This window comes from Haliotis rubra, unplaced genomic scaffold (assembly GCF_003918875.1).
Source record: "Haliotis rubra isolate DU_JTF1 unplaced genomic scaffold, ASM391887v1 Scf100, whole genome shotgun sequence".
Classification (NCBI taxonomy): domain Eukaryota; kingdom Metazoa; phylum Mollusca; class Gastropoda; order Lepetellida; family Haliotidae; genus Haliotis; species Haliotis rubra.
In genome coordinates, this window is record NW_025764893.1 from 733,023 (window position 1) to 751,103 (window position 18,081).

Consider the following 18,081-nt stretch of genomic DNA (forward strand, 5'->3'; position numbering starts at 1 on the left):
ATTCAATTTATTTTTATCTACATTCTTTTTACTCATTTGTGTTTACAAAATGCACATTTCTGCATCACATAGAATCCCTGACTATGTTGTGTCACTTATATTGACATTCAAATTTCTCCAGACCCTAAAGATTAAAGTTATAAGCAAGTCCGATGCAAGTCTAGAATGATTGTAGCTATGTATTTTTTAAAAATACCCCATATATTAGCATGCCATGGCACGGTAAATATCGAAATGGCATGGGAAAAAATGTTCTCGGTACCCTTATGGCACCGCCTATGTTATTAGAGACTTAACACACCTTTGGACTCTTAATAACCAAACAAAACACTTATGCAAATGACAACCAGGCAAAAACATTTATTGACTTTATCGCCCAGGAAATAACTGGAATTATGATGGTTCATGTAAAGAAATCTGGTTGTTTTTTCATTTAGAGTGTTGTGAGTACTGATAGTTCAGTTATTGAAGAGGAAATTGTGTATGTTAGATATATAGAAAAAAGTGAACCTCTCACACAATTCTTAGGTATTAAAGGTGTTGGGAAAGCAGAACAAATGAAACATAAGAAAGCCATCTTAAGCAGAAGACATATCAGTGATAACAGAAAACTGGTTACATTTGTTGTTTTCTGACAATAAATTTCAAAAATTCATCATCTTGCTACAGTCATTTATTCTAAAAACATGTGGGTACACCTGAATTCTGAAAGGCACACCTAAAATATTTACCTGGTGCCTAAAGTATTTCTATGCCTGATTTAGATAAATCAATTTCTGGTGCTGAATGTCTGTGTTTGTCAAACTAAAACAATTCATTCATGATATGCAATATTCGGCCATCTACTAGTCATCCCACTGGGCTTGAACAATCAAGATAATGGCATCAATATCAGCTACTGAGTATAACTGTTAGACGCTGTAGATTTATGCAAATGTTCGACTGGCTATGTCCAGAAGACGACTTGGGGGAATTCAGTTACAGCATCTCTTCATCAGGCGAAAGGGGCGGTGGGGTAGCCTAGTAGTTAAAGCGTTGGCTTGTCACGCCGAGGACCCGTGTTCGAATCCCCACATGCGAAAATGATGATGATGATGATGATGATGATGATGATGATGATGATGATGATTATTACTTTTAGTTATTGAAATAGATGATAACCATGGCAATAATAGTGACTTCGACGAAATGTAATCTGAGAGGAATTTACATTTGAAAAGGAAATGAGGAGTTCAGACGTATTACCACAGTTATCAAGTTGACTGTTGAAACTGTGTGACAGGTACACTGGTAAATTGGCTCTTTTCCTGATTTGTCTCACAATATCAGTTTTTAATGCTTGGTGCATCAGGGGATGAATCACTGTTTCATGGGCGTATCCAAGAATTTTCAAAGGAGGAGGTTCAGGGGGTTCGAACCAGTGCAAAATGTGGTCTTTAGTCATTTTCAAAAACAAAAACAAAACACACACGCACAGACGCACGCACACCAGATCCGCCAATGTGTTTAATGTTATACACTTGACGAATACATTCAAAATGTTTACGTAATTCCAAAAGGAAAGATTGCAAAGATAGAGGTTTATTTTCAGTTACCTCCCTTTTCAGTTACCTCCACCAGTGAAGAACATTAGCTTCAATGTGGTCTTTAGTCATTTTCAAAAACAAAAACAAAAACAAAACAAACACGCATGCACGCACGCACACGCACACGCACACCGCACACACACCAGATCCGCCAATCTGTTTATTGTTATACACTTGACGAATACATTCAAAATGTTTACGTAATTCCAAAAGGAAAGATTGCAAAGATAGAGGTTAATTTTCAGTTACATCCCTTTGTGCATTCATATGCTTCTCTCAACAATGGGGCTGTGGGGTAGCCTAGTGGTTAAAGAGTTTGGTAATCAGGCTGAGAACTGAGAGCTGTGTGGTTGACTTTCGTGCGCTTCCGGGAGCATGTTCAGGGCCATGTGGTTCGTCTTCAGTTAGACTACCGTACGGCCATGACGTACATCCTGAAGAAAGGCGGCACGGTGTCCCTAGAGCTCCTTCAAGAGACGTGGGAGTTTCTCCTCTTGTGCGACCAGTGCGACTGTCAGGTGATTCCTGTCTATCTCCCGGGGCTAGAGAACGTGCGAGCAGACGCGCTCTCTCGCCGGATCCTGGCCCCGCACGAGTCGATGTCGATCGGCAGAAATTCGGTGTTATCTCCAAGTTGTATGGGTCGTTCCAGGTGGATCTGTTTGCGTCCGGCGGGACAAATCAGATACCCGTGTTCTGCTCTTGAATACCGGACCAGAGGGCGTTGGCTTCCGACGCCTTCCTACTGGATTGGACGGGCAAGGTGCTGTGGGCGTTCCCGCCACTACCATTCATTCCCGGGTCCTCTCCCAGCTGTCCACCAAGCCAGCTTGGCTGCTGGGTGGCGTGGATCGGGTTCGACCTGCTCTCAGGCGTACCAGCCCACCTTGGGATTTGTCAATCGTGCTTGATTGGCTGTCCCGTCCTACTTTCTCATGTCTATCGGCTATTTCCGTTCAGCTGTTAACATGGAAGGCCGTTTTTCTGGTGGCGGTGACATCTGGGAGAAGGGTCGGTGATTTACATGCTATGTCTGCAGACCCGGCGCTGACTGTGTTCCATCCAGATCGCGTCAGTATTCGCCTCCCAGATTACCGTCGGTTACTGTCCGAAGATCGATCATGCTTTCCATTTGGCAGCTCCTATCGAACTTCCTACACTTACCCAGCTTTCCACATCGGGGACCTCTGCAACGAGCACTCACCCGTTGGACGTCCGTAAGATCCTCAAGGTCTATATCAAACGAATACAAGGGATCCATACGGGTACCCATCTGTTCTGCTGTTATGGTGGCGGGAGGGCTGGGGCTCCTGCCAGCAAAATGACACTTTCTCGCTGGCTTGTGTCGGTCATTTGTGTGGCGTATCAGGCTAAGGGCAAGCCTCCCCCTGAGGTCGATGCACATTCCCGTGATCGAGCACGCTTTGGCCGTTCTGTTTTCTCCGGTGGACAGTGTCCTGCCACCCTGACCAAGTGAGTCTTGGTTATTTGGTTTTCAGACACTGTGTTCAATTGTTGTTTAATTGATATATGCGCTGTTGATTCTTTCAATTGCTCGGTTGAGATATTCGGCTGTGAGTTGTGGTTTTCCCCTTATGGTGCTCTCTGTAGAAGCGGAAGCTTCGGGGACACTTGACAGGTGAGTCTTATGGTGTGAGTAACTTTTTGTAATTACGAGATCGCTATTTATTTGAACTGTGACAGAATTCCCTCCTCCCTGGTCTCCGATCTTTGGGAGTCTGTGTTAATGCATATATGTACCCCATGGACGATCTCTATGAAAAAGAATTAGATAAACTTGTAGAGGTGTCCAATTCTTTGAAGTGAATCGTCCTTAGGGTAGGGCCGCCCACCTCCCCGCAATTCTGTTCACTGATTTGTTCAGCAGAAGGAATGATGATACGGGCTTAGGTGCTTACCTGGTTGGCTGCGCATGTGTGACAGGGAGGTAACTCCACGTGTTAGGAGCCGTATAATAAGATTTTTGGCATTTATATTTTCCCCAGTTTCTATGGAAACGATTCGGACTTAGTCTCAAAAGGGAGGGATGGGCTTAGTTTCCGTAGCACAACCCGAAAACTTCTTAATATCTTTCAGCAAAACTTGGTAGATATGTGAGGCAGATCTTGAAGTGGTGCCTTTTGCTATTTGCAGATTTTTTGGCATTTTAATTTGTCTCGGTTTTCATGGAAATAATTCGGACTTAGTCTCAAAATGCTGGGGTGGGTTTCGTTTCCGGAGCACAACTTGAAAACCGTTCAATGTCTTTCAACAGAACTTGGCAGATATATGAGGCAGATTTTGAAGTGGTGTCTTTTGCTATTTACATATTTTTGGCATTTATATTTTTCCCGGTTTCCATGGAAACGATTTTGACTTAGTCTAAAAAAAAATCAAGCTTGACTTTCAGATGATTTGTTCTTTAAAAAATGTGGGGGCCAGGGGGATATGTCATCTTCTGATGACTCTTGTTTTCTGTTTTCATGGCAACAATTTGGACTTTGTCTTTTTTTAAGGGTAAAGTTCATTTCCGGAGCAAAATTCTGGAACTAATTGACCCATCTTCACCAAATTTGCTACACTGCCTCTCTATATCATGTAGATGTGCCTTTAGGGGGTTTGAACTTTTCTTTCAATTTTATTTTGTTCTGTTTCAATTATTTTTTTCTGTTAGGTCTCAATGCTGAATTGAGGGAATGGGGAGACATCTGTTTTTACGAGTAAAAACACTTTCTAGTTTCTGTTGTTTGTGTTTCAGCAAGCTTCTACCAGACTTACACGCCCCAGCCTGTCGTGCATCAAGTTGACCCCGGTGTGGTCCGACTCCTCAAGCAGTCCACCACACCAACGATACCTCATCAACCCTGACGACAGCTTCATCAAACTCACCGACCCCCACAATGGGCACTGTGTGGCCCACACAGCCGCAGCAGACATAGCATACCTGTCCCAGGTACGTCTTACCCTACACAATGGTGTTTGTTTGACCACCGTTTAGAGACAAGCATATCTAAACTTCTGAAGACTTCTTCTAACCAGCGACTTGATGCATCAGTTGCAATCTGTGGGTGGCTGTGAACTTATTGTAGATGTGGTTTTTGAAGCACCAAGAGCTCTTTGTGGATACTGGTCTATTGAGATTGTGTGTCATTACAGGGGTTCATCAATGTGTGAAGCCCATTTCTTGTGTTCTTCGCCGTGATATTGCTGGAATATCGCTAAAAGTGGCGTAAAACCCAACTCACTCACTCCTAGTTAAATGCCTGTATCATGTTCTGATGGTGAGGTACATGGATCCATCACAAGTTTTCATTCTGTGGAGATTTCCCAATGTAAGAGATTGTGTATGACCCCTCTTCCTGGCTGTAGGTTACTGCTAACACTGCAGCTGTCAACCAGCACGTCGCCAAGAAGAAGCGCAAGTTTGTGGGGAGAACCACAGTTATCAACTCCACATCGACTGCTGTCACCACCATGCCATCTGAGACCACGTCATCGCCGCCAAACAAACAACCAGCCCCCGAGGGGGAGGAGAACAGTTCCTTTGAGACTGTTGCAGAAGCTCTGCGATTACAGTGGTCTGTAATAGGTGAGTCTTAGGTAACAGTGTGATGGATAAGATGATTACTCCCAGTATTGTACCTTGGCCTGTCTGACTCGATTACAGTTGTCTGTTATAGGTGAGTCTGAGGTATCATAGCATTGTGGATAAGTTGTATGGACCCCTAGATTAGTCCCAGTAGTATACCTTGGCCTGTCTGACTCGATTACAGTTGTGTGTTATAGGTGAGTCTGAGGTATCATAGCATTGTGGATAAGTTGTATGGACCCCTAGATTAGTCCCAGTAGTATACCTTGGCCTGTCTGACTCGATTACAGTTGTGTGTTATAGGTGAGTCTGAGGTATCATAGCATTGTGGATAAGTTGTATGGACCCCTAGATTAGTCCCAGTAGTATACCTTGGCCTGTCTGACTCGATTACAGTTGTGTGTTATAGGTGAGTCTGAGGTATCATAGCATTGTGGATAAGTTGTATGGACCCCTAGATTAGTGCCAGTAGTGTACCTTGGCCTGTCTGACTCGATTACAGTGGTCTGTTATAGATGAGTTAAGCTATCACAGCATTATGGATAAGTTGTATGGACCCCTAGATTAGTCCCAGTAGTGTACCTTGGCCTGTCTGACTCGATTACAGTTGTGTGTTATAGGTGAGTCTGAGGTATCATAGCATTGTGGATAAGTTGTATGGACCCCTAGATTAGTCCCAGTAGTGTACCTTGGCCTGTCTGACTCGATTACAGTGGTCTGTTATAGATGAGTTAAGCTATCACAGCATTATGGATAAGTTGTATGGACCCCTAGATTAGTCCCAGTAGTGTACCTTGGCCTGTCTGACTCGATTACAGTGATCTGTTATAGGTGAGTTCTGATGGGTATCACAGCATTATGGATAAGTTGTATGGAGTCCTAGATTAGTCCCAGTAGTGTACCTTGGCCTGTCTGACTTCGATTACAGTGGTCTGTTATAGATGAGTTAAGCTATCACAGCATTATGGATAAGTTGTATGGACCCCTAGATTAGTCCCAGTAGTGTACCTTGGCCTGTCTGACTCGATTACAGTGATCTGTTATAGATGAGTTAAGCTATCACAGCATTATGGATAAGTTGTATGGACGCCTAGATTAGTCCCAGTAGTGTACCTTGGCCTGTCTGACTCGATTACAGTGGTCTGTTATAGATGAGTTAAGCTATCACAGCATTATGGATAAATTGTATGGACGCCTAGATTAGTCCCAGTAGTATACCTTGGCCTGTCTGACTCGATTACAGTGATCTGTTATAGGTGATTCTGAGGTATCATAGCATTGTGGATAAGTTGTATGGACCCCTAGATTAGTCCCAGTAGTGTACCTTGGCCTGTCTGACTCGATTACAGTGGTCTGTTATAGATGAGTTAAGCTATCACAGCATTATGGATAAGTTGTATGGACACCTAGATTAGTCCCAGTAGTGTACCTTAGCCTCTCTGAATCAGCTTTTGGGCTTCTCCTAAGTGCTTAGTTGATTGAGGTGGCCTAGCGTCTAGAGGCACTAAGATGCAACCTATGTGCATCAAGTCTGCAGTAATCGGGTGAATGGGGGTTTTAATCGTTCTTTGCCCAGTTATGTTTCTAGGTATCAAGCAGGTCTAAGACCTGCTACAGTTTGGTCTTTCTTTCCACAATAATGGCATTAAGTTGCATTACAGCCCAACTCTTGTGTGTAACTTCACTAATCTGTAAAACTTAAACACCACTTTGATAATTTAGAGAATAGAGTTAAAAAGAAGAAAACTGAATGTGAATAGTTTCTTACCACTTGGGGGCGGTAGGGTAGCCTAGTGGTTAAAGCATTTGCTTCTCACACCATAGACCCATGTTTCAATTCCCACATGGGTACAATGTGTGAAGCCCATTTTCTGGCATCCCCTGCTGTGATATTGGTGGAATATTGCTAAAAGCAACGTAAAACTAAACTCATTCACTCACTCATTCACTTACTGGTGCGCAGCCTGATGGTTAAAGCGTTCGCTCGTCACGCTGAAGACCCAGGTTCGATTCCCCACAGGGGTACAATGTGTGAAGCCCATTTCTGGTGTCCACCGCCATGATATTGCTGGAATATTGGTAAAAGCGGCATTAAACCACTCACTCACTCACTCACTCACTCACTCACTCACTCACTCACTCACTCACTCACTCACTCACTCACTCACTCACTCACTCACTCACCTCTTTGAATAACATTGATTGTAGAAATAAAAATAGAGAATGATTATGTATTGTTAATAATTTATGTCATTTGCAGTGAGATATAACTATTGTTATAACCCGTGAAGATCCAGGTTAGAATTGGTCTTCAGCACCCCATGCTTGTTGTATGAGGCAACTAATGGGACTGGGTGGTAAGGTTCGCTCACTTGGTTGACACATGTCATTGTATCCGAATTGTGTACATCGATGTTCATGCTGTTGATCACTGGATCGTCTAGTCCAGACCCGATTATTTACAGACCACCACCATATAGCTGGAATATTGCTGAGTGTGGCGTTAAACAACAAACAAACACATCACTGTTGTTGCTCTCATATTCAGGTAACAAAGACATCACTCCAGCATCACCAGATGTTGTTGCTCAGATTGTTGCTGAGGCAGAGAAGAAACTCAAAGCTGGTGATGGATCAGGGACCACAACTCCTGTGCTGGACACATCAAGGGGAACAACTCCTGTAATACCAGGAGCCACAACTCCCACCACTCCAACCCCAAGGGGGACAACTCCTACCACACAAACTCCAAGGGGGACAACTCCAGTTTTGCCTGAAGCAGCAAACCCAAATCTTCCAAGTCCCGGTGCTACACATGATTATTCACAGGTGATAACTTTTGCATGTTAACTAACAAGTCTTGATAAGGCTGTAACCATTGTTACCAAAGACTTAGGCAAAATGATTAGGTTGTGATGACTAGATTTGAGACCTGCACTTCAGACTTTCTTTCAGACCTGCACATTCAGCTGACATGCAGTGATATAACGGGGAATACTATCCAATACGATGCCAAACCCAACTCATTTGCTTAATGGTTAAAGGGTTCACTTGTTCTGGGTTTGATTCCCTACATTGGTACAATTTCTGATGTTCTTGCACAAAAACTGTACTGGTACAAACGTGTTCTCGAAATACCACATGGCTGTCTGAAGTTCCTTATCCTTCAACCTTCCCTTATGTTGTAGGTGCCAAGTCCAACTTTGTCTCCTCAATCACCAACAGCTGAAGTGATCAAACATGATACTACTGACACCCCGCACAGTGTTAGTAAGGAAACTACAAAGAGTGCAGATACTGCTGAGACCAAGGAACTGATCCGCATCCCTGCAGGATCCCTGACACGGACCACCACCAAAGAGAAATCTGGCTGGTTCGGAGGCAAGGACCCCAAGGCAGCAAAGGTAGGACCGAAGGGTGACAAGAAGAAGTCTGACAAGCAGAGGAAGGTTTCTGAGGACAGTCTGCAGGATGGACCTGTGAATGGTTCCGGAAGTGTGAGTGACAGGACAGATGATACCAGGAGCGTGTCCAGTATCTCCAGTGAGCAGGAGTTGGAGAAATATAACCAATCTGAAACCGACAACTTCTTGAAATCTTTGCCTCCTGTTAAATCAGTGGATATGAGTCAGTTTGTGCAACATAGACACTCGCCTCCTGTGAAGGAAACCTCTTTTAAACCTGTACATAATGCAAAAAGTCCTGCCCAACAAGCCAAAGTCACATCCTCAGATTCGGGAGTGGACATGGATGTTAGTTCCCTTTTGCAACATCCGCTTACATCTACACCTTATGCAATTCCAGCAAACAAGCCACAAATATTTGTTCCACAAATTGGTCCCTTGTTTCCAAAGACAGAGCCGGTTGTGTACAACACTAGCTCACTGCTTCAGCGTCCTGTGAAGACCAGCAAATACGGTGATGCAAGTCCAGCTATGAAGAAGCAGTTGGATGAGGCTCTGAGAGAGAAAGCCAAGCTAGAAGGACAGCTGGAGGTGCTAACACAGGAGGCGCAGTCCACACTCCAGGAGAGAGCTGAGTTACAGGCCCAGCTGGCCTCACTCAGACTCAAGATTCTGTCTCACAAAGGCGGAGAACATGATCCAGAAAAAGAGTCCCTTAGACATGAGGTTGATATGCTGAAGAAATCGCGAGAAACCTTGGAACAATCAGCGAGAGAGATTCAGAAACTCCTAGAGGAGAAAATCGAAGAAAGTAAAATCTCTCATGAAGAACTTCAAATGACCCAGGAGGCTCATGACAAGCTGCAGCTCAGAATGAAAGATCTGAGAGATGATATCATGTCTAAAGAAGTAGCAGTACAGGCTCTTAAGAACAAGGTAGCTGAGCTCTATGTTGAAGTGCAAAATGGACTGCAGTCTAAAAAGGAGTTTGAAAATGAGACAAGATCTGCCAAAAGTGATCTTGTGTCTCTTCTGAAGACAAAGGAATGGTACCAGCAGCAGTTGCAGTTGGCGCATGATGTCAGGTCACAGCTCCAGAAGGAGTTGACCATCCTACAAGCCCAGAGTGTCAGTCAGGGAACAATTGTTGAGCGGTTGAAAACAGACAATGCTAAGCTAAGGGTGCAGCTGACTGAAGCTCAACACAGAGCCCTGAAACAGAAGGAGATGCTCGCCAAGCATCTTGAAACAATTGAATCTGACATGATGGAGCGTGAGGCAGCCTTTCAGGAGATTCAGAGGGAGAGGGCAATGATTGAAGATACTTTCAATACACAGATTACCTCAGCTGAAGATGAAAGGTCCAGACTGAATCTTCTCATGCAAATCAACAATGACCTGCAAGCCAGGCTGGACAAAGCTCAGGAGGACCTCAAGAAGAAGCATGGGCAGATATTTGATATGGAAAATGAACAGATGGAGTTGATGAAGAAGATGACTCTCTCCCAGGAAACTCTGATGGAGAAGGAGAAAGAGCTTGAGGATGTGAATCAGAAGCTGATCGAGGTTGAGGCTCAGCTGAAGGCCTTCCAGGCTGAGATCACACAGAAGGACAAGGAGATCCTTCAGCTGAGGGAGGAGAAGGCTTCAGCAGAAATCTTGTATCAAGCTGTGAAGGAGGAGAAGACAGTGGTGGATGAAGCCCTTGAGAAGCTTCAGAATGATATGTACAAGGTGGAGAAGAGCTTCAAGATGATGAAGAGTGAACTCAATATGAAACTGACTGAGTTGGAGAAGGTGAACTCAGTCAAGTCTCAACTTCAGAAGGAGCTTGAGACCATGAGGAAGGATCTCAATATCAAAAACCGTAGCTATGAATCAATGCATACAGATTATAATGGTAAGTCAACTCAGGTGCAGCAATTAGAGATCCAAAAGACCTCCTTGGAGAGTGATGTGAAAATGTTGAGGGAACAGTTAGCTGCAGTTATGTCGACTCAGGATACAAGTGTGACAGAGAGACAAGCATTGATTACAGAGCTTTCAGAAACTAAACAAAGGCTAGAGGCAGCAGATCAACAACTCACCATGAAAGTGGACAGTGTTAGTGTACAGCAGAGTACTGAGAGTACTGTGTCAGATGAAAGGTATGAGGACATATCCAGGGAGAACCAGGCTGTGAAGGACAGATTAGCAGAATCAGAACAAAGGCGAGAACATGAGAAACAGAAACATAAAGAACACAGTGAACAGCTCAATAATGATCTTAGCTCTCTGAAGGAAGAGTTGACGAGCAGACAGAAGGCGTTTGAGGTCAACGTTGAGACACTGAGTTCCCGACTGCGAGAGGTGATGGCAGAGAAGGAGAAGGTGCAGACAGAGCTGGAGATGATGCAGAGACAGTTTGAGATCAGTTCCATTGAACAGCAGGACCAGATGAGGACAGAGCTACAGGTAGGTGATGCTTCATGGATGTCAGGGTGGAACTGTTTATAAAACATAAGAGAGCATTGTTCAGAGGTAGTGGTGTGCCTTGATATTCTGGTAATGGTGAATTTCAGGAATTTGGTTTTGGGGATTCTCAGGGAGCCAATAGTGGATGGTCTAAGGAAGCACGTGGATGCAAATTTCAGGCAAATCTCCAGATACATGTTTAGGGGACCACAGGAAATTGATGATGGGGGATCTCAGGAAGCAGATGTGGAGGAGCTCATGGAGGGGGATCTTCAGGTTGGGAATCTTAGGAAGGGCATCTCAGAAGGCACATGGGTGGAATCCTAGGAATCAGTAGGTGGGAATCATTGGAAATATAGTCGATACCACATGCTTGCATCAATACATATAGATTGACAGTCACGTTTTGTGTTACCTGGTTTAGTTGTGGTAGCCTCTCGTGAAACTTTAATAATGATTTTTCAAACCAGACTCTGGCCACTGAGTTGTCAACATCCCGTCTATCACAACAAGAACTTCACAGTCAACTTATTGCTCTACAACATGCCAAGGAGACAGAAGTAGCCACACTCAGGCAGGAGTTGTCTGCTCTTGATGCAGCTCTACAACAGGTGAGGGAGGAAGAGAGTGAGAGGGAGAAGACAGATGAGCTGAATCAGCAGCTGTCCTTGGAGCTGGAGAAGGAGCGAGGAAGATTGGCAGGTTCGTGGTGGGATGATATACAGGTTATCACATGGCAGTCGCATACAATTGTTTCCTATTATTGCCTTAAGCAGATGTGGGATTTGCTTGTTTCTTTCTTCATTATCAGACTCTGAACTATGACACTTATACAGAGATTTAACTGGGTTACTTATTTATGAGATCAAAGATTACAATTGTGGGGGCCAAAGCTGTAAAATGTTTATCTCAAGCTGTTTGTAAGTTGATGGGTTTGTTACAGGTTTGGTGCAGAACAACAGTTCCTTGAAGCAGCATGTGTCCCAGCTGGAGGAGGCTCTGGCACGAAGAGAGTCCTCCCTGGTGGAGGTCCATGCCCAGTTGACCGATGCCATGGCAGGACAGGACAATGTCCAGCAAGACTACCTTCGCCGGATCCAGGGTCTTGAGGACCTCCTGCAGAAGGAGAAGGATGGTCAGAGGGACCTCAGGAAGCAGGTGGGTTCAAGGACATTAAGAAGCTGGGGGTGGTTGTTGACATCACGAAGCATGTATATAGAGAGTACAGAACCTCAGAAAGCTGGTGGGTAGGGTCCCTGGGAAGTACTTGGGTAGAGGGTCCCTAGGAAGTCAGTGGGAAGAGGGATTCTAGGAAGAGGTGGTTAGAGGGATCCTAGGAAGCTGGTGGGTAGGGTCCCTAGGAAGTACTTGGGTAGAGGGTCCCTAGGAAGTCAGTGGGAAGAGGGATTCTAGGAAGAGGTGGTTAGAGGGATCCTAGGAAGCTGGTGGGTAGGGTCCCTACGAAGTACTTGGGTAGAGGGTCCCTAGAAAGTCAGTGGGAAGAGGGATTCTAGGAAGAGGTGGGTAGGGTCCCTAAGAAGCCAGTGTGTAGAGGATCCTAGGAAGCCAGTGTGTAGAGCAATCCTAGGAAGACAGTGGGTAGAGGGATCCTAGGAAACAGGTGGGTTGAAGGTAGGGGGCCTTAGTAAACATGATGGCATAGGGGATGGATATAGTCAACAGGCTGTTCGTTTCCACAGATCGGGACAAAGATATCAGAGAACAAACGTCTGAAGAAACAGTCAGATGCTTCAAAGCAGGACCTGGAGCAGTTGCGACAGGATGTGCAGACACGAGATGCGACGCTGAACCAGCTGCAGGCTGATCTGGACTCCAGCAGACAGACCGTGTTGAGCCACCAGGCCCAGGTGACCAGCCTCTCCTCTCACAACAAGGGGCTGGAGCAGGAGCTGGAGAGGGTGCGGCGGGATCTCGCAGACAACATCGCCCGCAACCCCCTCATCATGGAGCAGATGCAGGTAGGAGAAGCACTAGGAATGTGGCTGTCATGTAGGGAGGTTCTGGTAGGAATAGAATCAAGTGTGGTTGTTGGAGTTCCAGTAGTGTAGCTGTTAGATAACTGTACAAACGTGGCTAACATGTTTTGTAAAGATGATTACTCTTTCAATACATAAATGCAAAATCAGAAAATAATATTTGTTATGTGCTATGCCTGACGGTAATGTATTCTGTGTTGCAGTCCCAACAGTGGCAGCTGCAGCAGAAGTCGGTAGAGGTGGACCAGCTGCAGGAACAGCTGCGTCTGGCAGAGCTCCGACAGCATACGGAGCTGAACAGCATGAGGAAGACCCTTCAGGTTGGTACAGGCAGCTGTAACATTACTTCTCTGTTGTCTAGAAAACCTTAAATTGATACCAACATGTTAAAATGTCACAAGAGTGAAGATCTAGATTGGAATTGGTCTTCAGCAAGTCTTATAAGGAGGCGAATAAGGGATCTGGTTGTCAGGATCGATGATTGGTTGATATCTTGCCCAATATGTGTGGATTTATGCTTGATTATTTACAGACGACCTTTAAATATCTGGAAGATTACTGTGTGTGGCATTAACCAACTCATTTACTGCTTGGTGTAAGAGAAAGTATACAGGATCGGTTTGTCAATTTCCAAATGAACAAAGGGATCTGAATCAAATGCCAAAACTGTTTTTGTAAGAGTCAACAAACATAGGCATCCCTAAGCTGTGCCATTGCTGACCATGGTGGTAAACGTCACTGCCTCATGTATGCCATCTCCTACAGGAAAAGCAAGAGGAGATTGACTCTCTGAAGGCGGAGATGGCAGCCATTAGGAAGGACAAGCTGAGTCAGAAGACCCGCGTCACGGAGCTCCGGAGTGCCCTCAAGTCATCAGTGCAGCACCACAAGGTGGGGGAGCAGTTCATATTGTTTTTATTTGGTTTAGGAATTTTTGTCAAAAAACTTGTTGGTAGTTTGAACGTATACATAAACATGAAAAACAAAGTTCATTCTCCAATATGTGTTTTTTATTTCATGCAGTGTTTCACCATACTTCATCTGTTTTGATGCATTTTCACAGTTTTTGTGTTATTTTAGATGATGTATGTATTGATGATAGTGACAGTAAATGGTTGAAATCTACTTACCAATGATTTACAAGGCTGGTGGTATAACAGAACCTTGATTGCCATGCACTTATTTTGGTGCCTATGATTGGAGTCATGGACTTTTATCATGGGATGATGTTCAGATATACCGGTGCAAATAATCATGATCGTGATAACTACAAATCTACAGCTTGCAAAGAAGATCATCTCCAAGAAGAAGGAGCTTCAGATGGCGGCAGGTGATGGGGTGGTCACGTCCAGCGGTGAGGATAAGGGGACGCAAGTCAACTTTGAAACCTCTACCCCCCTTCCGGCGCCGTCCTTTGACCTGGAGGCTGTGGAGAGGCTCCTGCAGGACACGTCAGTGAAGGCCCTAGAAAGCAAGTAAGTCACTCTGACAATCTCAATAAGATACATGATAGATAAAGATCGGTTTTTTATCTTTAAAAATATTTACAGACAAGTATGCAACATTTTCATGGGGTTGTGGGCAACGTACATTTAATGAATGGATGAAATGTCAGTTTTTCATTTTTAATATGCAAAAATATTTTCATTTGAGATATACACAGTCATGCTCTGGAAAATGCGATGACAGAACTTGAATACTGTTCATAGTGACGTTAAAGTCACTCACTCACTCAACCCGTGAAGGTTCGGGTTAGAATTGGCCTTCAGTAACCCATGCTTGTCTTAAGAGGCGACTAACGGGATTGGGTGGTCAGGCTCGCTGACTTGGTTCACAAGCGTCATCGTATCCCGATTGCGTAGATCGATGCTCATGCTGTTGATCACTGGATTGTCTGGTCCGGACTTGATTATTTACAGACCGCCGCCATATAGCTGGAATATTGCTGAGTGCGGCGTAAAACTAACTCACTCACTCACTGTATAAACTCCAGTATAGTACTAATATTTCCAGTATGGTTCAAATATTTCAAAGAATGGTTACAATATCATTTACTTTGTGAATCACATACTTTCTAAATGTCATTCATTGTGTGAATACCAATCTTTCTATATTGATGGTTACAATAATACTGGTTGTAAGATTTGTTGTGAGGTGTGTATGTATGGAGTTGTCTCCCTTGTACAGACCCCTGGACAACCTTCAGACCTGCCTGAGCTCACTGAGGTCCGAGATCTCCGGACTCCAGAGGCAGATGGATGTCCACACCACCACTGTCCACACGTCAAACAAGAGCTGGAGGTACGTGGGGGCGGGGGAGGGCGGGGCTCTGATCTGGCACAGTCTTGCAGGGGAAGAGATTTTCTTTTGTTGCAATATGAGATACAATCCTGATCAAATACCAGTATGTGGGTCAGTCATTTATTGAACACTTTGTCTAGTAAAGTTCTGCAATATCTTGTAAGCTCAGCTGATAGTTGTCCCTGTTTGTCACACTGTAAAAAAATATTATACACCATTTTTATGTTTTTACAATGATTTGATACAACACTTTTCTACATTGTCACCAAATTTGAAAAATACTTTAACGACATTTTGATCCATGTTCTGGAAATTGAACCAATCCGTAATCATCAAGTGAAAATGATGTTAAAAACCAACTGTGGGCTAGTAGAGGGCAAAGATATTTGACGCAGAATATGTGAAACTTCAGTCTTCAGATGTCAAAGGAACGTATCCATTATCAAAGGAAAGCGATAGTAGCTGTCAGATGTTCAGTAGCTTTGAGTATTCTTCGTAGTTGAGTTGCAGACAGTATTGTGCAATTTGTGTTTAAACATTTTACTTTTCAATTGGCCTTCAGCAACCCATGCTTGTCGTAAGAGGCGACTAACAGTGGTTAGGTTTGCTGACTTGGTTGACACATGTCATTGTATCCCGACGGCGTAGTTCGATCCTCATGATGTTGATCACTGGATTGTCTGGTTCAGACTCGATTATTTACAGTCATATAGCTGGAGTATTGCTGATTATTAACAACAAATACACAAAGGACAGTGCATCTGCCAGGAGAGTGGCAGGTTGATGGTTCTATCTCTGATCACGTAATGCTAGAAGACGTCAAGAGATGGTACTTGTAGGTACCCTGCCTGGTTGACTTGGAGTCAGAGTGTCGTGTCTCTATGAAGTATTCATGTTAAACTGAGAGAACACTGGCCCAAGAAAACTGGTGTAGGTCAGGGCCAGTACAAACAGTCACACACACGATGCATATGAATGACATAATCGTAAACTAAACCTGTTGTTGGAGCGGTTGATCAAATAATCGGTCTATCACTCGATCTCACCTGCATCAGTGATTATGGATGGGCTTGGGAGACTAAACGATGTTCGTAAAAAAAGTAAGAGAGTATATTTCCTATTGTTGTGTTTATTAAATGAAGACATAAACAACTTATGCAGTTTCCTGACTCGTGCGTCTCAACAGGAAGAATCCTGCATCATCTTGATCGTAGTTTTAATCAGTGCCTGTTTTGTGTGCGCAATGTTGTGATTATGTCTCATTGTTGCTCACATGACTTTTGAGGTGTGGTTTGCAATTACAATCGATTACAGAGCTCCAATTATCTATCTGCCTATTGTGAGTGATAACCATCACTAATTATAGTCTGTTTGCAGTGAAAATGTACCGATGAATTTCACTGTAAACAAAAGAGTAAATCGAATAAAGTGAAATTAAGATTACGAATCCTCATAATTTTACCTTGCCAACTGAACATTTAAATCTAAGAATTTTATTCAACTTAGGATAAAAGTTGTTTAACAAACGATCATAGATTCAAATCGCTATTATTGGGTTGTATTACAAGGGGGTAAGTGTAGTAGTTGGAACAGTGAAACAAATGCACGTGCGGTATGTGATGAGCGTTAACTTAGACCAAACCTACTTGTTCTCGGTGTTTCATTTAATGTGCCTACCCCCTTGTAATACAAACCAATAATAGCGATTTGAATCTATGATCGTGTGTTAAACAACTTTTATTCTAAGTTGAATAAAATTCTGAGATTTAAATGTTCAGTTGGCAAGGTAACATTATGAGGATTCGTAATCTTAATTTCACTTTATTCGATTTACGTTTTTGTTTAAAGTGAAATTCATCGGTACGTTTTCACTGCAAACAGACTATAGACTTTCATTTCAGTCAAACCTTGTTTCTCACTGTTACTTTGCCATAACAGGAGCATCGAGTCCGAAGTCAATGAGCTCCGAGAGGTGGTGAAGACAGTAGCCAACACAACCCTAGCAGCAACTACATCGACAACATCCAACGCCTCAGACGTTGTCCAGACACAGTCGGATATTGTGGACATTTAGATCATCCCATACAGCACAAATGACACCGCTCCTGTTGCTATGGTTTCACGTAGGTGACGAAGATGCACAACAGAATCTCATAACGTGATACTACAATGCTCACTGTTGTTGATGAGACTTTCACAGAATGAGTTTGAGTTGAATTCACTGACACAAATTTCAGTGACCACGATTTTTAAACTGGGATGACATTGCGTGAATGTGTATGTAAAGAGTGAAAGATGATCCCTTGCTTCTTTCAGTGAGTCCTGACAAGGTCATTTAATGTCCGTATACATGGGGGACAAGTTTGTAAATAGCAGTCATATATTGGCAGTAGCTGTGGTTGAACTCATCTTGGGACGACTTCTACCGCACTTTTAACAAGGTGACGTGTATATAGTTATTTATTTAATACCGATATTCATAAAGCATGTTTGTTTTGTCCTGTAAACATGTTGTTGTTAGTTGTGAAGCTTAAGTGATGCAGCTGTTGTGGAAGGATGAGTACTGTGAGAAGCCAGCTTAATTCTCAAAGGATGCAGGCACTGTGCCATGTTGGAAACTGAGCAACTGATTTAATTTTTAAAATTCTTCTGATACACTGCTTTGTATCATGCTTGAGCTCTCTACTGGTTTGGTCAAGTAGAAGCAAGGCGGTGGGGTAGCCTCGTGGTTAAAGCATTTGCTCGTGACG

General features: G+C 43.6%; 1 protein-coding gene across 2 annotated transcripts in view; it reads left to right on the top strand.

Moving 5' to 3' along the window:
- LOC124266562 (golgin subfamily A member 3-like) overlaps nucleotides 1–17,828 on the top strand; it is a 32,237-nt gene extending 14,409 nt beyond the window's left edge. For both annotated transcript variants that reach the window (XM_046701382.1, XM_046701390.1), the window contains exons 3-14: nucleotides 4,345–4,539; nucleotides 4,956–5,175; nucleotides 7,724–8,004; nucleotides 8,364–11,033; nucleotides 11,504–11,735; nucleotides 11,977–12,191; nucleotides 12,734–13,012; nucleotides 13,234–13,350; nucleotides 13,796–13,921; nucleotides 14,312–14,505; nucleotides 15,218–15,331; nucleotides 17,270–17,828. In XM_046701382.1, the coding sequence (XP_046557338.1) occupies nucleotides 5,061–5,175; nucleotides 7,724–8,004; nucleotides 8,364–11,033; nucleotides 11,504–11,735; nucleotides 11,977–12,191; nucleotides 12,734–13,012; nucleotides 13,234–13,350; nucleotides 13,796–13,921; nucleotides 14,312–14,505; nucleotides 15,218–15,331; nucleotides 17,270–17,405 (4,479 nt within the window). In that variant the 5' untranslated portion in view covers nucleotides 4,345–4,539; nucleotides 4,956–5,060 and the 3' untranslated portion in view covers nucleotides 17,406–17,828. The remainder of the gene's footprint in view (nucleotides 1–4,344; nucleotides 4,540–4,955; nucleotides 5,176–7,723; nucleotides 8,005–8,363; nucleotides 11,034–11,503; nucleotides 11,736–11,976; nucleotides 12,192–12,733; nucleotides 13,013–13,233; nucleotides 13,351–13,795; nucleotides 13,922–14,311; nucleotides 14,506–15,217; nucleotides 15,332–17,269) is intronic.
- Nucleotides 17,829–18,081: the final 253 nt, after the last annotated feature.